A 22,794-nucleotide genomic window follows, 5' to 3' on the forward strand; every position below is an offset into this window, starting at 1 on the left:
ACTCCACTATAAGCAACCATATTTATTGGACACGAAATGTACATAAATATATATATGAACCATTTGGTTATTATGTTGTTGTTCTTGTTGGTATTTTTCTTATTGTTTTTATGGAAAACCCGCTTTTCTCATCAACTATTGGACCAATTGCTTTGAAATTTTCAGTGATTAAAGATTGTATTTCGAAGACCCCTTTCCTTTGATGCCCTTAGCACGTGCCTATTTCGATTAATGGTTAATCTAGCCTTGAGTGTAGCTGTGTGACTCCCAGCATAAAGAAACAAAAAAGTATAGGACTCGGTGACAAATTAAGATGTTTGGGAAGTACTCCTTACTATTGGCATATTTTTAAATCTAAAATAACCATCAATGTAAACCACCTGCTAGAGGCGCTGTGTAATGTTAAGAAACATGTTATATATATATTGAAGAGTGGAATAAAAAATACTACATCCATAAAATACTCAAATATTATTTATGATAAAAATGTTATCAATTGGGAACTTATTTAAAGAACTTATTTAAATTCATTTTTTCAAGTGTAATATTATTTATGCGATAAAACGTAGAATGTTATAAAAAATCAATCAATCATCATTTATTTATCAACACACTATAAGCATAAACATTACAAATATCAAAAGAGAAATAACTTAAATTGTGCGACAGCAGTCGTGCAAAATCTGAAAAGTGAATAAAACATAAATATCACACACGTTCACCTACCAAAAACAAAACAAGCACAAAACCTAAGGAAATCTATATACTGTATACATATTTGAGATCGAAATCAGATACCCCCGAAAATAAAATAGCTGACAGATGGTACCGAACCGCAAAGTGGCGTTAGATACTCAAAATTTTCGGGATTATGGTTTTGGGAGAAAATACTTTCCCTGGGCGAGGTTTATCTGTATTTGGTATCGACTGTGGTTGGAAAAAGTGAGTAATGTCTGCTTGTAATTCACCAGTCAGTCAGTATATGTTTTGTTGATTTTCTCCTTTGCGTTTGTCGATTCAGAGTCGGCTGATACTAAGTACAAGTTATGGTGAAGCGAAGGGTTCAATAACTGAAAAGAACCCTTGTTTCAATAGCCGAAAAGCAAAGTCAATGTCAGCTTGTCTGTTTGTCGTAACGGTATCTCATACATTCAGACATTGGAATGCAGATTTCTGATATTTTTAGGTTGGAGCTACCGTGTTTCCCCGAAAATAATACTTACGGTACCCTGGAAATAAGACCTAGTTAGCATGAATTTTTAAAATGATTTTAATAGTCAATAAAGCAAAATTATTTTTAACCAGCAAGAAATCTTTCATACTCGTTTTAAAGGATTAATAATCTATGTTTAGCAGTTATTTTAAATAAAAACTTGTTATTTATTTGTAAATGGATATCGTTTTTCATATTTTGTATATTTGAAAATTTAGTAATTCTCTAAATGAAAATAGGAGACATTCCCCCAAAGTAAGCCCTAGTGTTATTTTTCGAAAGAAAATTGAAATAATAAACTGTCTTATTTTCGGGGAAAGACTGTAAAATAACTGTTTTAGCCTAGATGTTAATGATTATATTAATCAGTTTCTAAGATCTGTAGTTACTAAGTTAAGAACTCTTGTGAAAGTCATTTTTGACTTTGGTGTCCAAAGTAGTCTGGTAGTCTAAAAAAGCACCCACATCTTCAGATTTTAGTTTAACTATTTAAGCAAGCAGTCTGTTTTGATCATATTGATGTTTGAATTCTGTAATGTGGTGAACATAATGGTTAACGTTAACATTTTTTATATTTATACATACTGTTTTTTATTTTGAGTTTAGATTTTGCATATAATTTCATTCTATATTCAAATTTTGACAGATTTCTACATACTGTGTTTTTTTATATTATTTTATAAATAGAAAATCATAAAAATTCATTACTAGCGAAGATGCGTCTTCTCTTTTCTTTTTGTCTTCTGCTTGTTTTATTATTTGAGTATGGAAATGGTAAGTGTTTAAATTAGCATATTACTGTTTTAGCGCCTAGTTTATACAGTTGTTATGTGAGTGGAGGTCATATGAATGCTTACTATATATTTTATCATTCTGTCAATCAAGATATTTATAGTATTAATGACCACAATCAATAAACAGACATCTAAATATATTTGTTTAGGGAAACTGGACTTTATTTTTGACTCAGATGCTTGTTAATGATATTTGCATTTCTCACTTTACATTATTTTTTATCCAAATAGTATTTAAAATAGTATGACTTTTATTTTGCATATCTGAGTTTTAATTACATTCATTCAGTACATTCATTTAAAAATAATACAGTTCTTCTATATTTCAAGGTGACAACCCATGTGTAGATAAGAATGCAAAATCATGCAGTGAGTGCATGCAAGTTGCTGGATGTGGATGGTGTGAACAACCTGTAAGTCTTGAATAATAACAATTAAAAAACTTCCATTCAATAAGTATGTAGATTTTGAGTCAAACAATAACTTTGATGATAATGTTACCTAATTTCCAATTTCATCTTTCATCGAAATTGTCTCGTAGATATTGAATAAAAAAGAACAGTTCAATTCAGGAAGTAGCCTACAGAAGTACTTGAAATGGAAATTACTTCCTGGATTATCTAATGTGACTCAGTATTGTATTGATGGAACTAAAATGTTTGTAAACAATATCATAAAACGTTGAGAATGAAATATGGTAGAACATAGCTCATAATATGATCATATCATATGGAAAACCCCAACCTGTTCATTTAATTACCAGTTTTCAGTTTGGTAATGGTATGCTAGTGCTAGTCTGATATATTAGTTTGTGACCTATCCTACACATAAAGCATAGATTTAAACCAGGGGTTCCCAAACTTTATTAGTCGCGGGCCAAAGTTAGAATCGGAGGGATGTTCGCGGGCCGGAAGAGTGTGGCGCCCAGAAGTGCGCGACGGTTTAGCTGGGGTTCACCACGGCTGTTATGTATCCAAAAATGTCTGTTTTCGGAGTCTAGTTTTCCTTTGTGTCTTGACATCTCTTTCTTATATGGTTCGTAACTAAATTACTGCCCTATGTAATCCCAATACGAATAATTGAGCTACCGCTATAATGTAATTGTTACGATAATCAGGTGCCTCAACTGTGATAATGGTGTAACACTTGGCGCTATCTGGAACGCAAAATAGCAGAAACAAAATCTTTTGCACACTATTTCACTTGAGCTCGGCGGGCCTTTTTTGATCGTTAAGCGGGCCGGTTTTGGCCCCCGGGCCGCGGTTTGGGAACCCCTGATTTAAACTTATAACGATTCTTTGGATTTTCTATTTATTTTTTGTTATATTCCAGGAATATGCAAACAACCCCAATCTTGTTATATCGAGATGCGATTTACCAAAAAATTTAAAGGCTGGAAAATGTCCTGATGAATTCATATTGAATCCACCATCGTCTGTGAACAATACAGGTGGGTTATTTATTATATTAAATCTAGTAAAACCACACTTAGATTATTCTGTCATTCTTTTTATAAGCGATTTAGTTTGTGGATCATTTTCGAAGCTTCAAGGCCGCGGATGTACAAAATTGGTCGAGTATGTTCGAAATTCATTATTCTGCTCCCCAGTGATTTGGTCATCATGGCCTAAAAGACCTTCATTTGTTTTTTGTAAACTCTCAAAAAAAGCTTATCGATCAAATTACAGGTGCAACAACACAAATTATCAAATTTTATCTTAATTAAATTCCATGCTTTTCCAAAAAAAACTAATTGAATATACATGACCTCTATATGTTCTTTGTTGAGGATGGCCCAATTTAGAATAGATTCAATATTCTTCGATGGTTGAAAAGAATATTTTAGTATCGAGATGTATTTTTTGATGTAGCCAACCTTGCTGAAAAGGTTATAGAATTTTAATATGTGAGACACCACCTAAATGCGAGTTATGTCAGAGTGCCAAGCGATGAAGCATGTATAAAGAAGAGTATTCGAATAAAAAAGATTATTGCTACGTCATGATAGCTTTTTTGTTCTGGGAGGACGTGCAGATGTCTTTGTTTGCCTTGTTTTTGTAAATATTTTTCTCAACATATTTTCATTTTACATTAAAGTTGATGACCCACATTCATCAGTTGGAAGCTCAGATGTTGGGAAGGCAACACAACTCAAACCACAAAAGATTGATGCCAAATTGAGGCCAGGTAGTTATTTTGACAATTCTTCAATTTTTTCAGCATTTTTACGAGTTTATATGTTCCAAAGCTCTGCGATACAAGTTGTTATTTTCCTTGCAGAGTCTAGCTGATGCATGCATATAATGAATTTTTGTATCATTATGACCATAAAATTCACAGTTACCACTATATTATTTATCAAATGTTGCCTGCAAAGCTACAATATATTATTATACTCATGTATTTATGAAAGTTATTTGTATGGTGATTATATATCCCATACAAACATATCTCAATAGTTTACTACAGAATTTTTATGGCCAAATATTTTTATGTATGCCTTCATATATTTCCACCTCTCATTCAAGTCTCATTCAATATTTTGTTACATTGTTTTGCCGTAAACTGCGCGTCTTCGAAAGTCTGACTTTGATAAGATGAAATGTTACAGAATAACTTTATTAAAATGTAATACAAGGCATTGCACCACTAATATATAAACATTAGATGATTTTCAATTCTCCTGACATTTTGGACATTCAAACTGAATCATGAACTGAAGTTTAGATATCATTAACGGACTAGCAGGCACTATTAGTGAAAGCAAATGTATATAAATTGTGTTTTATATTCTGGTACCTTCTGGAAGAAAAACCCTTAACTGTTCGAAATTTTTCACCAAAAATGCAATTTTTCCAACAGGATCTCCTGCTCAAATCCAAATATCTTACAAACAAGCTGAAGATTATCCAGTGGATTTGTATTATCTTCTCGATTTATCAAACTCCATGAAAGATGATTTAGATTCACTCAGAGAACTTGGAAAAGAATTGGGAGATAGAATGTCTTCTATTACAAGGGATTTCAGACTCGGTTTTGGATCGTTTGTCGATAAGACAGTAATGCCTTATATTTCCATGGTGCCAAAAAGGTTATTTTTTTTTAATAAACTTCACTTAGAATGTATCTTTTTGCATAAATAGACTAATTTTCTCAAATATTTGTCGGAATTTCATGTTGATTATCCGGTATTACATATTGTACAATATACAGCCCTACAAATCGTAACACGCCATACGAGTTGTCTCTGTTGGAATCAAGTTAGCATAATGACATTTCGTTTGAGTACGATCAGAGTTATTTTTAATATACCGGTAATATAAATTTTTAGTGTGATCAGATATTTTCAAATTGAAGAAAATCAAATTTTGACAACGAAAACTTTTATATATGCGTGAATAATTTTATTTATCATCTTAAAAGTCCGATTTTCCTACTCCTGTCTCTAAATATAGCGAAGTATGGAATGGCCGCACCGGCTCCGTTTACAAAATTAATGGAAACGAGCCATACCCCAAAGCTCTGGTTGATATGCAACTTTAATACATAATTAAAAGACAGAATAAAATGTTCCCATTCTTCAAAAATCAAAACAAGGCTGAAATTTATTGTTTTATTCATACCAGAAAGAAATCTATAGCACCTGGGCTTGGCTAAGTGCTAAGGCATATTATTATTACTGCTGGTGTAACGGTTTCCTTTTTGTAATATGTGGTTAGAGTTGTCTAGAGTTACTTTCTGTAAAAAAGGAGTCGAAGAATAAACAGTCAATTTATTATACTGTTGTTGATTAAAGAACTGTATTAATTCTCTCTAGTGCCGCAAATACTTTCATTAATATTATCCTGTAACATTTTGTCTGACCAAAGTCAAAATTCCACAGACAAAAAGTTTTGTTACTGTTTATTACTTAATTGTAGTCCAGAGCTCTGTTAGGAGTGAAAAACATTTCACAAAAAGAATTATAGTAATCGTTCTTTAGCACTAACTAATTATTGGATCTCCGCTCCAGGAGACCTTTTATTCTCAGTCGTTCTGTCTGTCTGTTTGTTTAGCTGTAGCGGCTGAACTGCTTGGCCGATCTAGTGAAATTTTTCATGTGGGGTATACTGTCACCCTAGTAATGTGTGTTTCACCTAAAGTCCGAATTGGTGTTTCGTTTCCATGGCATCAGCAACAAAACGCGATCGCTGAGAAATTTATAGTTATTTCACAATTTGTTCCCATTATTTTGTAAATTACCTCAAACTAAAATTCTGAAATTGTTATCTTCATGCTGAAGTAAATACACAAGCCGATTTCCATCTTGGTAATCCATAAACTCAAGGAGTTTTACGAAAGTTAGTGAACATGATCAAATATAAGCCGCAGTATACCACTCACACAAGGATACCAAAGAGATGCGCAGCGCTCGCAGTTTTGATATTCTGGTCACTGCAGTACGCTGTCATTTTAGGTGCAATATTGCGGGGATGATAATAGTTCAGTGAACTGCGGGCCGCCTCATGTATCAGTGGACATCCTGGGCGCCTACCGGCTTGTATTAGATAAAAAATTGATGAAATATTTTTCTTCACAGACGTCTTAATCCATGTACTGATAATAAACCTTGCCAACCTACATACACGTTCAGCAATGAATTACCACTCACTAAGGATATTGATGAATTCGTGAGATCTGTCAAATCTGTCAATCATTCCTCTAATCTGGATTCTCCAGAAGGAGGCTTTGATGCTATGATGCAAGCTATTGTTTGTGAGGTGAGATGATTTAATATTGTATTGGAATTCAGGGTGTAAGGAGAATTTAGTTTTGATAATTGTGTGATACATTTATACGAATGTGTTTCAATCTCGAATTTGTGTGAATTAAATTTTCAAGTGTCTCTGTTTTATATATCAAGGGACTATTCATAATTTGCTCTTTAATAATATTATTTGAAATGCTTTTATTCACAGACGTGCAAAATGAATCAAATTCTGTGCCCACTGCCTTACCCAGAGTGTCTTGCATTTTACTAGATATATTGATGGAAATTATAGTGAATAAACTTGAAAAGAATTCAAAAATGCCCTTTTGGGAATTGATACATCATCTGAGTTGTTACTCTTGTGGTTTATAATTGATTTATAGATCGCCATGAAGTCATATGTTATTTTGTAATTGACTGTGGTTGATTTCCTGTTGGCAGATATCATACAGTTTTCTAATTTGGCTTGGTGTCGTGTTAAACATTGGAAATTTACATGGTATTATACCAGTGTTTCCCAACCCGAGTCCGCGGTCTCAAATGAGTCCGCGAAACATTTGAATGAGTCCGCAACCAGAAATTCACTGCGAGCCGCAAGCGTTTTTGCAAAAGTTAACTATCAGCCAAGTTACGATTTACGTTAAAATTCACATAAAACATAAAAAGCAAGTTTATTCACATAACATTAATCAAGTCATTTAGTACTAGTTACTGAGTATGACTGGGCATATATTCGAATATTCAACTATTAGAAATAGCAATTCACTATTCAAAAATTTGGTAACAGGTGACGCGACAGGTCAAAACGATTGGATTTCACAACTCACTTGCGAATTTCCGACAAAAACCCGAGCACACGCGTGGTGTTTCTCGCGAGTTCGAACAACGAGAAATAATTTTTTTAGTAGGCGTCAAGGGTGGCAACCCAAATTTTCTAAATTAAAAAGCGGCAATACAAAAAACTGAAAATAAAACGGAGAACACCATAACTTTTGTTTTATGATTGTACGCGACCGATTAAAAACACTTCTTTAGACATTGCAAATCGCAAAATTTCGGTGGATACTGTAGTATATGTACCAGGGCATTTTCCCTTAGACCTCCACATTGGTACGTACAGTACTGGAGCGCCGTAAGTATTGTACGAACAGCTCAGATTTGTTGAATTCACAAAAATACGAATCAAAACAAAATATAATTGGGCACATTACCACGCTTTTTTGTGTCCACGGATTGTCATGATATTTTTTTTTGATCAGTATTGCTTTTATTTCGTCCACACAACCGCAGATTAAAATGATCACCATTAAATTAATAATAAAGCAAGGTTGTATTTTTGATTTACAAATATACTTCAAATATATTTTTAATAAGTACTAAATCAAGTTGTACTTTCTGGAAATTATAGCAGATAGTAGGATTTTTCTAACGACGATAACAAATTTGCAAGATCTCTAAGAATATGTATCAAAACTAAATACGAGAATATCGATCGAAACTGCGGTTTCGATTCATGACTCTATAGTGACACCGCGTGTCCCATCACTAATTAATTAATAACTCGCTAATTATACGACATAATTCATCCAAAATCAATAGGCTTTTGGTCCGAGATATGATGAATGCACATGCAATTTGGAGCAGATTCAACCTCGCCTTCGTGAGATACAGAGTACGGTTGCAATAAACGCACCTTGAGTCCGCGAAGGTTTTCGCCGGTGAGAAATTAGTCCGCGACCAAAAAAGGTTGGGAAACGCTGTATTATACCATTGAAAATATATTCAAGAAGTGTGTTGATCATATCTCAAACAACAAATTAAAAGTCGTTGTTTTCTCTGTGTTGATTGAACTCTAGCAGTTAAGATATCATGCGTTTTAATCTGACCTACTTAAAATCCCTAATATACAAACAAAGATATTCTGAATTCTTATAATTTAAATCATTCCCGAATTCTAAAATTTACCATACCGAATATAATGAATTTCGAATTTGAATATTAGATTCGTTTCGGACTGATTAGAACTGAACTACTATTCAAATTTATTTGATCCAATTATCAGGTTTTTTGTATCAAATATTTATATTACAGGATTTTATCAAATGGAGGAAAGAGGCAACCCATCTGCTCGTTTACGTCACTGATGCTGGATTCCATTATGCTGGGGATGGAAAACTTGGTGGCATTGTCGCTCCAAATGATGGGCATTGTTATCTCGATGGCAGAGGCCAATATTACAAAGCTAACGAAATGGTAAGTTATAGATTATTTGGGGAATTTGGAAAATCTTTAAAATTATATTAAACCAGTTTTATATGATATTGTTTTGTGGTATAGCGGAATTCTTGGAAATATTGTTAGAGATTAATGCATAATTTGTGTGACTGTTTTGGTTACCTCTCCAGATCGTAGTAACCTCTGTGTTAAATGTTATGGTCAAAAGACGTTGGAGTTAATTTACCTCTGACGGGGCTCCCGAAGTATGCGAACCAAGATGGCGGACATCGGAATGTAATATGTGTATTATGTTAGGGTTAGGCCATAATTTTAGGTATAAATACTACGGGAGGCTCTTGGCTAGTCTTCGAACTGATAATAGGACTAAAATAAGGAAAATTGGAAAAAAATTATCGCCTAACCTGTTAACCTTGGTTCGCATACTTCGGGAGCACCCATCTGACTCTGAACTCTCAACCTATTAAAAACAAATCCGACTCCCAACTGAAAAAACTTTTGACTCCGATTCTAACTCCGTTCCTCAATAAAACCAAATTTTGATGACATAAGCATTGGCATACAAATGCCATCTTAAATTTTTTATCGATAATGCCTTTTACACATATTCTTATGAATTTTTACTCCGATTATCATGATTAAAAATTAAAAAAATTTTGAATTTCATCCTAGAAAATTGAAAATTTTACTCTTGCCTCAATTTCCGACTCGGATATCAATAATGACATGCCAAACTCAACATGTCAGTAGTAGCATGCCTCCTGAAACTTGGAGTTTTGTTCTCTGCGGTAATTGATATGATTATTTTCAGGATTATCCCTCAGTTGGACACTTGGTACAGAAAATAAATGATTTTAATATTCAACCAATTTTTGCCGTCACAAAGGAAGTTATTACTACATACAAGGTAATTTAGGAATGTTTTATTAAATATACAATTTAAGTGCTGTATAATTTTTTTTGCTTAAATGCAAAAATATTGATACCTGTATATAATAATGAAACAAACAAATACTATTTGTACATGAAACAAATAAATGTCACTGGTTTCAATTGAAAATTTTTATACGACTGACTGTGAAAACCTAATTTCAGCAAAACCTATCAAAATATGTCTTTATTTGTTTAAGTTATTAGCATGTACATGTTAACACCGTGGTGTGAATTCTAGCTAGAGGAAACCAATGAGTATACTGCTGTTAATAAATTATGTCAAAAGCTTTTAACTTTACATGAAACAAGACTAAGAGAACAAATCATAAATGAAAAAGTTTCAATTTATTAATTGATCCGTTATCCATAAATATGACATTTCTCGTACAAGTACAAATACCAACATTTTCACGCTTTACCACTGATCTATTTCTATATATGTATTTCCTTGCACTTCATAAACTCTTACTATCAACTACCTAAATTTTAATATTCTGTTTTAAGAAACTTCAAGATTTAATTCCGAAATCTGCAGTCGGCGAACTGACAGCTGATTCATCTAATATTATTGACTTGATACAAGATGCCTATAATGCTCTTAAAGATACGGTAAGAACCAATTTTACACAGGCATACTTATCTAAATTTGTAAATTTGATATCACAATCAATTATTTTAATGAAGTATATATTATATTGAGTGTTTCAAAGGTATTGCATCACACTTTCATGATTTTCATTTTGTTACATTTTGTCTGAGATGTCTGATTGTTATCAGGAGAAACATTACAGAATAAAATTTGTGAAATTGTAAAGCAAAGACATCAAACCGCTCAAATAGCAGTATAAATCATTCTATAGTCTCGCCACTAGTACGGTGGTTTTGGTGCCCCACAAGGGGGGGGGGGGGGCATTTGTGGACAATTTTTTAAGGGGTCGTGCAGCGGATTAAAGATAAAAAATATTAGTTATATTTGATCTTTCCTGCTTTATTTTGGATATTCACATTTCTTTATTGTTTAAAGATTGCGATTCCATCCATGTCTATTACTTTGTTATTTAGTGGCATTACTTTTGTATTTCGCTTAAATACTGTGAGCATATCAATAATTGAGATATTTTTTTTTACACTTTTCCAAGGTTGTTTTGGGTGTTGAATTACCAGAAGGAGTTGAAGTCATGGACAAGAAAAGTCATTGTTTAACTGGCACCAGGGAAGGATTGGAATGTGATGGTGTGAAAATTGGGGATGTTGTGAGTTTCAATATGTTGTTTTTTATATGGTATTAATGATTTTCATATGATTCACGGTGCTCCAGAAGTGTGTGTACCAATATGGGGGTAACTAATTTTGTTTGTCCATTTTACATCAAGTTCTTTGAAGGGACTGAAACCTATGGGCAGGGGGTATATTCACTTGGCTAACAAGTAACACAGACAGTTCCAGAACTCGTAATAGAACTAAAATAAGGAAAATCGAAATAAAATTATGGCCTAACTAACCCTAACCTGGTACACATACAAGTACAGGATTTACAGTATGTTATTAAACCTATTAAATATAAATCATCTCTATTAGTATTATATGAAAATAATAGTTTGATAATCTGAATTTGTTTATTACCTGTTACCACTCTGAACAAGGCTCTGTTTAAGTAGCCAGCTAATATCTTTAGGTCTGGAATCTTTCTGATTTTGCATTGCCCAGCCGATTTAATACACACTGGGTGATTTGGTAGGTTTGTGGTTTGAAACCTATATTGGAATTGAAAACCAATAAACGAAAGCAGAAGAATAGCTGCATTACAGTCGAAAATTTGAACAAATCGAAGTCAATCTGTTTTAGACTAATATACTCATGGCAAATAGTACCCACCATCTTGCTTGTGTCCTCTTAGGGGGTGGGACCAGTTCAAAAGACCCAGTGCTTGATCATCATATCCACAAATTCTTTGTTTTAGGATTAAATATTTTGAATATTAAATTTAATTTAAGCAATTTTTGTGGAAAATATTAAAATTTCAATCAAAAAAACAGCAATTCTGAATTTAACAATACAAAATTTTTAGGAATGTCTATTTTATTATTCAAATCAACAATTACCTCAGTTTCAATTTGATTATTCCTATTTTTCATTTATTCACTTTATTTCTCACAAACTTGACTGGATAATCATCTTTGTAAACAAAATGAATTATGTATGAAGTTTACTGGTTGGATATTTGCTCAAAACATTTCCTTAATAATACTTCTTTATCTAATTCCGAAACTTGCGTTTGTAAATTTCAACATAATTCGTAATACGCTATTTTGAATGATGGATTGTATGGGTCATAAATGGGTACTCCCATTGTATGTGTACCAGGTTAGGGTTAGGCCATAATTTTATTCCGATTTTCTTTATTTTTATTCTATTAAGAGTTCGGGACTGTCTGTGTTAGCCAAGTAAATATACCCCCTGCCCATAGGCTTCCGTCCCTCTACACAACTTGATGTAAAGTAAGCGAAAAAAAAAGTTACTTCCATATTGATAGACATGTGATATCTATCTATATAATGAGCCTTTTAAAGAACGACTCCCACTCTGAATTTTCGACTCAAAACTCCAGCTTATAAAGTAAACCAAATTTATATAACAAAAGCATTTTATTTTCAGTCAAGATTATGTGTTAAATGATTGTTTCATATTTGTGATTTGATTCTGTTGCAATAAGTTGCAGTTTAGTATTTGAGTCAGTCAAGTATTCTTGGGTTGCACAAGATTTCGCAATGTTCATCTTATCAAAAATTAGGTGACTTGATTATGAAACTGGGGTACATATTGCTTACTTAGTTCCTGTCAAAGAAGTGGACTTTGATTATCAGTATCACCATGGCAAGTTTAAAATTCTGACTCTGAAGAATTCAAGTTTTGATTATCCATTATTCATTATCATTTAAAACATACCAACACCAGACTCTGACTCACACTGTCATTAAAAAAGTTAATAAAATAACTGTTATTAACAGGTCAATTTCACAATGAGCATCAAAACAAATGAATGTTTTACCGGCACGAAGAAAATGAAAATCAATATATTTGGTTACAATGAAGAGGTTGAGGTTGACATCAGTACATTATGTGAATGTCAATGCTCAGAAGATTTTACACCATTGAATAACTGTTCTGGTAAGTTTTAGTTTCTTGTAAATAAGGCTTTGAACGAGTTGCAACATGAAAATTTTTCATTTTATTGTTTTCACCATCAAAGTAATACATAGGAAAAGATTTTGTCCTTCAAATAAAATTGAAATTTAGCAGTTTTTGAAAATTATTTTTTGTTCATAGCTGTTTTTCAAACATGTCTGGTGATCTATTAAATACTTTGTTTTGATGTGATGAAATGTGTAAATCAAATGATAAATTATATTGAAATATATGGAAAGAATTGTGATTTAAAAGTAATTTTTTTAATACGAATGGAAATGACAACCTTACTGAGAGCAGTCGATTCAAATATCCAAATTTCTGGAAACATTTTTGGGCATAAAGTGAATATATTATTTGAATTATTATATGAATTATTTTCCTAAATCTTTATTGTTGGGATTGTAAAATAAATTTGCCTTCAATTTCAAATTTTTAATACTCAGATATGTAAGAACAATATTACTTTTGTTTTTTACTGTTTTTTTTCATGATTTTTAACATTTTGCTCGAATTTTGCAGGCATTGCGGTGGACATATTAGTCATTTTTGCTAAATCGTTATTATTGGGATTGTAAAAAAAATTGCCTTCAATTTTAAATTATTAATACTTGAATATGGAAGAAGACTATTAATTTTGTTTTACTGTTTCTTTATTCTTGTTTTGCTGGAATTTCTCGCTCATTGCAGTGGCCATATCAATCATTTGACTGCCATGTATTTTGAGCATTGCTCTCTTGCTTTTAAATACCAGTCGAACTAATTTGGAATCCCAGTTATTAAACTGAACTTTACCTCATTTTGAATAGAGAATGGCAACAAAAATCTCATTTAAATTCCAGGTAATGGTGCATATGAATGTGGTGCCTGTGTCTGCAAGCCTGATTACTTGGGTTTGGATTGTTCATGTGACAAGAAAGATTTAACCAGCACAGAATCTTATCTGGATAATTGTACACAACCTGATTCGAAAGTCGTTTGCAGTGGAAGAGGAGAATGCATTTGTGGACAATGTATTTGCAAGTATGTAACATTGGTGACCTCATTTTTCCAATATAAAACACTTCCAGTATATACAAGCGGTACCCAACCAGGGCCCAGTGGCTCCTCAAGGGGACCATAATGCTAATTGCTAGACGTAAAACTGATATTACCTTTTTCCTGACAAAAAACCTCTTTCTTTCTAGTTTCATTAGCTAAATAAGGTACAGGGTGTCCTCGGGTTACGACGGTCGCGACTTACAATGTTTCGAGGTTACAAACGCGCACTCCATAACGCTGTTTCGAGGTTACGAACGCGCTTTACGAACATATACAGATATGAAAGATAATACTGTACTGTAATATCTAAGCCTATAAACTGGATCATTGTGATCAAGAAAATCAGTGCTCTGGGCTCATTGGTTTACGTTATATACATCGTAAATGAGGTGACCAATTGCGAACTATTCCGATTTTAAACGAATAATCACTAAGCTTCAGTCACATGGTACAGTACAGTAGCCTACTGTACACAGTTCCAGTGATACTGTATGTCGTTTTGGTTGTTTAAGCCGTTTTTTTCGTAACTTGTTTGATCGTTTTTTTTACTTTTGCCCTTTGTTATGGACTCAAAGCAAAAAAAAGATGTTAAGATACTGTACAGTGTTTGCTTTTATTCACGTGATGTGGAATTGTTTTCTGTTTTTCTAATAAAGTTCTTATTTGCATTATTTGTACATTTTATTAGTGTACAGTACCTTACTTTACAATACAGTACGATGTGTATAGAGTAATTCATGCACTGTACCACTGTACAGTATAATGTTCCGACTTACACTGAAATTCGGGTTACACTGAGTCTCAGGAACGGAACTGCGTCGTAAGTCGAGGACTCCCTGTAATTTCACAGGTTGTTTTCACTTTGTTGAGCATGAATTGTTTGAACATGATTCAATCTGAAATCTAATCAATCAAAATAAATACCACTGGAAATATAAACAGGGGAGGGGGCCCAAGAGTGCTAAAAGCATCAGGAAGGGGCACACGGGCCATAAATGGTTGGGAACCACTGATATATATATAGTACAACATAGAGTTTGCCACATATTGCAATTCTACATTTTATATACTTCATCTATTGGAAGTATTGGGTCTGACTCTATCCTCTGTTTTTCTGAGTTAAAATACAACTGGAAAGATTGCTGGCGACTCATATTATATGTGTACTAAGAGTTTCACTCAGAACAAGGCTATAGACAAGTCAATAGCCATGTGAAGATATTAGATTTGAAAGACAAATATTTTTTTCTTAACAATAAGTAATAACGAACTTATTTCGTTTTTTGTGATGTGATGGGCACAGGATAGTAACTGTACTTGTCTCGAAACTTTTGATGAGAACATAATTTATCAAACATTTTTGCTATGAAATGACTTCTGAATTGGAATTTTGTATTTGTTACATTTAATTGAAAATTTGGATTTGAATTGATTATAATTAGGTAAGGAAATTAATTTCTCCAGTAAATTGGAAACCTGACTTCAAAAGGTATTTTATCTGGTTTGTTGAATTTTTCCACTGTTTGTTATCTTCATTTTTTTTTCTTATCAGGCAATCTCCTGAAAGAAAGATTGATGGTCAATACTGTCAGTGCGATAATACTTCATGTGATAGAATTGATGGAAAAGTTTGCAACGGTAAGGATATACATATACAGTTTTCAAGCATAAAATTTTTTTTATTATCTTGGACTGCAGTTTACCTGAACTTGGAAATGGTCATAATATTTTTAAGTCATGAAAAAAATTATATTGAAATCATATTGAAAAAAAAAGGAAAATCAATCGTATCAACGTAAAGAACTATTGTAAAAGTGTGTAGAGCTTATTTTGTTTACTGATTTCCCATTTTAAGAGTGCTTGGAATCTTTATTTATTCATCTTATCTTAACCAATACAGATTTAGTTGCTTAAAATGACGTGTTATTTTTATGTGAAATTCGCCATATATAACTAACTTAAAATCTGAACTCTTTCTGGACAAGTATATATAGTTTATATCTATAATTTCAAATAAAAATGTTTGTTTTCTTTTTCTAGGTCATGGCACATGCGATTGTCGGGCTTGTGTCTGTGATGAGGGTTGGAGTGGCAAGGCATGTGAATGCACAGCTGATAAAAGTGGTTGTATTGATCAAAATTCACCAGATAGTGGGTATTGTCACGGTGCTGGGAAATGTGAATGCGGAAAATGTACTTGCAATGTAACAAAATCTGGTTTCGAAGTGAGTTTAAGATTTAGGGGTATTTTTATAATCGGTATCAATAAAGCAAACCTATTTACACCTAAATTGCGTGCAACTCACTCAATGTGAAGCTAGTAAGATACTATTTATATTAGTTCCAAATCTATACTGTATTTGTCGATTTAGCATCAGTGAGATATTAGAATGGATTTTTTTGGAAAAATATCTGTAAAGAAAATTCAAGAGAAAAGGCAAATTGTCAAAAATTTACAAAAACATAAAATATTTTATGTAAGAACTTAACTTATTGTCTCCAGATGTCAAAAATGGAAGAAGTCGCAAGAAGACTGTTATTAACATTGTTTTCAAATCGTAGGGACCCAATATTGGAATGAAAAAAAATTTTGCGATTTTATTTTATGTAAAGGAGAACATCTTTTATATTGCATTGCTTGTTTTTTTTAATATAAAGATTCCCCCTAATATCTAAGATTGCAACAAGTTCGCTTTAATTATAAATAAAATAACTCTGAATTAATTTTTATTTTTCAGTATCGTGGGCAGTTTTGTGAGATTTCTCCGCAGCAGCTTTGTACTCTGCATAGGGAATGTGTGCAATGTTTGGCTTATGGAAACAGAAAAGAATTTGAAAAGAACGCAACACTTTGCGACCATTGTAAACAATACAATATTACTTATGTAAGTATGGATTATTGGGGTTTACAAAAATATTAGTTTTTTATATGATAATAGAGGTTTGCATAGAGCCTCGTTACTGATAACACGACGTCATAGTGTGAAAACAGCTGGCAGTTTACTTGCAATTTTTGCTCTGAAGAAGCCTACTTAGAGGAAGCTGCCTTCATATTGTTAGCTTCCGCATTCCTGGAAGGATATAAATCCAGCATGGGCATTTTATTACATCATGGCTGGAGTAATGGATTTAACGAATTTTAGTTAAAACTAAAACGTTAATTTATAAAAGGATAAACAGTGGGCACATTTATCCCACAAATTCCCCTTTTAGGTCAACTAGATTCTTAAAATTTAGTCTGAATGTCTTTTTCTGCATTTTTATATTCGTAATTATGACTATTGTATCATGAACTATTTTTTTTAAAATGTATCAATTTCTCGAAGGAAAGTTTCACTGCAGCACCTCTACCACCTTTCTTTTCGAACAAGGCCCTGTAAAAGCATCTATTGATAGCTAATGATATAAAGAGCTGGTATTTGTGGACAGACCCTAATCTTCCCAGTTCAGCATAGCTAATCCAATTTATTGTACCTGGGTGAGGGGGGGGGGGGGGGCACGGGATTTGAACATAGTTTTGCCCAACATTTAACTAGGAAAGGAACCAGGCTCGCTTACGACACACACTTAGTTTGTATTTTTCGTCCAGCGAAGATATTTTGTTTTACAGCTCAATGGTGGATCGAGTATGCATAGAGGCAGTTGTCAAGAAGTAGATGAATACAACGATTGTACTTTCTGGTTTTGGTACAACAAAGATGGAGATATAATTCAAATTGATACCGACCCGGATACACAAGGTTTGTGTCTCAAAATATATCCAAACTCTTTAATCCATATTAAATTTTTTCACTATTGGATTGAAAAGTATTAATTTAGACCAGTGGTTCATAAACTTTTTAAGCTGCGCCCCCATTTACAATTTATCAAGTCTCGCACCCCACCTAAAAAATAACTAGCTAACAATAAGCTTCAATTAACAGGTATGTTGATTTATTCAAAAGCTCGTTAAAAATACATGGATGGAACCTAAATAATAATAAAAAAAATTTAAATGTTAATATCAAAAATAAGCGGGCAAGATCAAATCTAACAAATATTTTTGTTGTTAATAAGCTTCACGCACCCTCAAAAAAGTCTACGCTTCACTTGTGGGGTTCACCCCACCATTTGGGAACCGCTGATTTAGAAAGAGCATTGTAGATGACTTCAATGAAGGGCATATGCATAAATGATATGTTCGTACTATCTTAGATTCATCACATCACATTAGTATAAAAAATACACAATTGTTTCAAAAGCTCCTGTAATATTGTTTTAAACTGTTCTCAGTTATATTGACATGTTAGTGATTGGTACCTTATAAACTTCCTGGTTTAAATTTTCGAAATGATTTTCTTGATACAAAAGTCAAAATCCCCACGGCTTCCATTTGTATCCAGTTTTTGTATCACTGTCTATGAAAATGAATAATCAAGAAAATGAATGAAATAACTACAATAATTATTTTTACAGATTCAAAAGAAATCATTTGATATGTAATGACTGATTTATTTTTCATATCGTTTATTTCATTTTTGTATTTTTTTTTTTAGAAAATTATTTTATAATTTTAGCAAGTAGACTTTTTTTGTTTTATAATTTTATTCATTCTAGTTTTTGTACCATTATTCTTATTTTATTTTCTATTATAAATTATAATTTCAAACAGGCATAAAACTGTCATGAAATTTATTCGTTCTCTTATTTCCGTATGTTGGTTTAATAACAGTTTTATTTAATCGTTTTTAAATTTTATTTTTTATTATTCGAAAAAACCTATTTATTTTTGGTTTTTAAAAAAAAGTAATGGTTGAGAAAACGGAATTTTATATTTTACGAAAAGTTTTTAACTGTAAATAAATTGACAAGAAATTTTTATGCTGAGGGGCATCCTAATTGTATTAATCGTGTTCTTGCAGTTATTTAATTCAAGATCAGTATTCTAGAATTTACCTAATTTGCTACAGTAACATAACATATATTCTTGGTCCACACTGCATAAATTTGACCTGTATGGACAAACTTCACTTAAGAGGCAATATTTTGGAATTTTCCTTATTTATCAGTATCTTATTTTTGAAATAGCAATTTTTTACTACTCTTTAAGCCCAAATATCTATTTAAATTTGACTAGTGTAAAAAACTGCATTCGACCAATTCAACGACCAACATAGTTCAGCTGATAAATGATTTAAAATGTTCATTTATTTTATATTCAGTCTGTCCTGTCTATGCCAACCCTATGTACATTATCATTGGTATAATAGCAGCCATTGTTGGTATTGGACTCGCTATTCTTCTGATATGGAAACTACTGACTTCTATCAAGGATGCAAGGGAATATAAACAATGGCAAAAGGAAGTTCAAGGAGCTAAATGGGAATCGGTATGTCATTTATTGCGCAATGCACTTGTCCCTTGTTGCCTATTTGTCCCACTCGTCACATGCGTCCCACTTGTCTAATGTGTTCCACACTGTCAAAAACTATGCAAAAACAGAGAGAGATTCTCAATTTCCTTCAAATCATTTGAAATTTGTAAATAAGACTTCAACACCAATATTGATAAAACCATGATCAAACCAAACCATTTTTTGGCATTTCCACTTCAGTATTGCGGTTTAGGACTTTTCTTATCCCAGCCCCCCCTTTGAGCCAATATTTAGAAAAGTAAAAATATGATATTTAAAATTTGTTTTCAGACAGAAATACAATGTCAAAAAATTACCAAACTTGTCATGCGAGTGATTCATGTTGAGCAATTAACATCTTGTCATAGGTGACGCTCACAAACATTGTGATAAATGTCATAGTCATTAACTGTAGTGTAATAAGAACATTTCATATTATTTTTATGTTTGTGTTTATACGGCTCGGCGGTGTGGCGCATCATGCTAAGCGCTATTAATAAACTCTCTACCGCACCTCTGATTACCCTGCGTGAGTTCGCAGGTTTGAATCTCATGTGGGGTTAATTATATGCGAGATGAATCCTGGACTCCTCGCTGTCGTAGGGTGCTTTACGTAACTGCTGTTCGGTTACGGATTCCTCCACCATCAAGTTCATGCATCTGAAACAAGTCCTTGCTCACGAACTAATCCCATACCCGACATGGACTGGTAACCGGACGGAGGCTGTGGTTCGTCATATGATCTAATCGTTTTATCGCCTTTCCTCTCCCCGGGATGAATATATAAATCTTATCTCATCAAAAATGAATTATTATAGAATAAAACACCATTATTTATTTCTCAGGGCGGAAATCCCATTTTCCAGAGTGCAACATCCACGTTCCAGAATCCTACTTATAAAGGTGGGAAACCATCTTCACAATTGTGAGCATTCAATGATAAAACTATAAAAAATGAACTGACTTATACTCGATTATGCATGGTCCTTAGCAAATCCAGCTGAAAGGTTAATTTGGCCAAAGTCTTTGCTTTTTCAACGGTACCTGTGGATGATTGATTCTCTGTTGGATGTTGATCTGTTGTATTTACGATCTTGCAAATCGAGAGACAACATCGCGAAACGCTTCTTCGGTACGCTTTTATATGTATTGCACTCTATTTTATTGGATGTTATCATATACTTAGCTTAATCATGTGCTTACCGAGGTTTAAGGTGCTACGTCATCTTGAAATTTTAAGTCTATCTGACCTACACAAAATTAATAATTTTTCAGTTGCAATTTATTTTTTAACATATTTTCCCCCTAACCTCTGTGTGAAATTTTATCTCGGCAGCTCGAGGTATTTTCTTGATGCTTCATGGTTGGCCGTACTAATTTGGATTTTCTAGGATGTTTGAAAGATTTATGACTGGCATTTTTTTTATTTTGGTTACATTCACTTAAATCTATGTCTGATCATGCTCGATTCATTACAACTTAATATGAAATCCTAGTTGTAAGCTTACATCTTATGTTTTTTTTTTCTTTTTAAATGTTTGCATGTTACCATGTTTGTTCTTGTAATACCAGTGGCGATGTATTTAGGGAAATGTAATTAACTACCACACAAAAAACCCATTTTAAATGTCTTGAGTACGAAAGGGCCTGTTAATTCTGCGTTTTTTCTGTTTAGTCCTTTTATGACATGCTTTTTACTTCGGGCTTCTTGAATAAAATTTGGATCAATATATCTAAATTAGTTTTTTGGTTCTTACAAATAAATAGCGTTATTTTTTTCATATAAATCTATATCGTACCCAGGGGTTGCCCCCCCCCCTTTTTTTCCTCACAACTCTTGAACGCGGACCCGCTAGCTCTTACAGTAGCCCCCTCCCTCCTTGAAAATTTCTGGCATCTGTCGCCATTTCCCAAGATTAGACGCTCCGTGCTACACTACAAATACTGCCTTTCCTTTTATGTATATATGTCTATTCGCTTAATATTTCGTTGCTTTTTGTAACAGGCCCGGCCTTATCCATATTCCAGTAACTCTATATTATATGTATGTCACAGTTGTTCATCGTAGTGTTATATACTTTAACTCTTCTTTTTACTCTGCCAACTTTTCAAATAGCGGTGACTTGAATAATTTCTTTTACAGTTTTATTATAATATGAACTGGAAATCTAGGGGAAGGGGCGCAGTTATGTCTTTCATCAATGCACATTTTGGATTCGCCACATGCTACTTCTGTATTTTAACTGTCATACCAAATCTCCTTTTGATGATGCTAAAAAAATTTCGGTGCTCTAGAAGTATGCGCACCAAGATGTCACACAACCTGAATCCTAACCGGTACACGCATACTATGTTCAGGTTATGCGCCATCTTGGTGCGCATACTTCTGGAAGTCCAAAATTTCTTTTTTGTTGCTTTTTATATGAACTAAGCCACATTTACCAATATAAGCTAATAATGAATGTCATTCCCCGCAAATAACCTTTAGTCTTATCGGCCTGAGCATTGGGATTGCTGTAATATGTGCAGTAGAAACGTAAAAGAATTTTTGCTAGACAGAGGCATGGAAAAGAATTAGCAAAATGATCAATGGCTTGTGGGCACTAGTTGGAAAAAGACCACAAAACGCCGAGATACCCGCGGGCATAACGCAGGCTGCACGCAACCAAAAATAGCAATGACCGTTAATTTGATGATAGATGACCTGGGGACAGAGCACGTTATTTTTACCTGACGGTTGAATAGTTATAGCGCCGTGCTATGCATAACCCTAGTAGGTTCTGTGAATGGAGAAATCGCGCATGAACAATGGGATATCAGTGGAATTGGTAATTTAGGCGTTACTCCGTCAACTCGGTCAAGAGGTTTTCTCGAGCCACAATTTCTTTTTTATATACATCAAAAATCTCAATTGATGGTCCTTTTTGTGAAGTTGCCTGATATACTGGGCTAGCCTAATATTAGCCACCGGTAATAGCGGTTTGTTACGTATTTTGAATCAAAATGATAGTTAAATACTGGGTAAGACAATCGGTGAGCGCCAACTCGCGAAAACCACAATATTGGGATCGGATGGTCTAGTATAGAAAGAAACTTTCTGAGGTCGATCGTCAAGGGAATACACATTAGAATGATATGTAGGTTCAAGGGCCAGATTTCACACACCATTTTGGTGCTTGTGTTTCAAACGCCAGAGGAGTAAGCTACAGCGGCGATGGGTCCAGCAGTTCTTTCACACGTAATTATCCAA

General features: G+C 33.3%; 1 protein-coding gene across 1 annotated transcript; it reads left to right on the forward strand.

Annotated features, from left to right (window-relative positions):
* Positions 1 to 1,838: 1,838 nt before the first annotated feature.
* LOC120330215 (integrin beta-1-B-like) lies at positions 1,839 to 22,025 on the forward strand. Its single transcript, XM_039397079.2, has 18 exons — positions 1,839 to 1,987; positions 2,338 to 2,420; positions 3,340 to 3,457; positions 4,105 to 4,194; positions 4,870 to 5,098; positions 6,587 to 6,767; positions 8,849 to 9,010; positions 9,804 to 9,899; positions 10,430 to 10,534; positions 11,065 to 11,178; positions 12,934 to 13,093; positions 13,954 to 14,134; positions 15,705 to 15,790; positions 16,193 to 16,377; positions 16,891 to 17,037; positions 17,763 to 17,892; positions 19,354 to 19,520; positions 20,390 to 22,025. Exons 1-18 carry the CDS (start codon positions 1,930 to 1,932, stop codon positions 20,471 to 20,473), a joined length of 2,376 nt encoding a protein of 791 aa, XP_039253013.2. The 5' UTR covers positions 1,839 to 1,929; the 3' UTR covers positions 20,474 to 22,025.
* The last annotated feature ends 769 nt before the right edge of the window (positions 22,026 to 22,794 follow it).

The sequence above is a fragment of the Styela clava genome, chromosome 12, assembly GCF_964204865.1.
Source record: "Styela clava chromosome 12, kaStyClav1.hap1.2, whole genome shotgun sequence".
Lineage (NCBI taxonomy): Eukaryota > Metazoa > Chordata > Ascidiacea > Stolidobranchia > Styelidae > Styela > Styela clava.

What these genes read in the sequence shown, in the direction of transcription:
- LOC120330215 (XM_039397079.2), top strand. Translation starts at nt 1,930, where the DNA reads ATGCGTCTTCTCTTTTCTTTTTGTCTTCTGCTTGTTTTATTATTTGAG. An exon ending in GTGGATGGTGTGAACAACCT is followed by an intron (nt 2,421 to 3,339) that starts GTAAGTCTTGAA and finishes GTTATATTCCAG; the next exon opens with GAATATGCAAACAACCCCAA. An exon ending in AAGGAGCTAAATGGGAATCG is followed by an intron (nt 19,521 to 20,389) that starts GTATGTCATTTA and finishes TTTATTTCTCAG; the next exon opens with GGCGGAAATCCCATTTTCCA.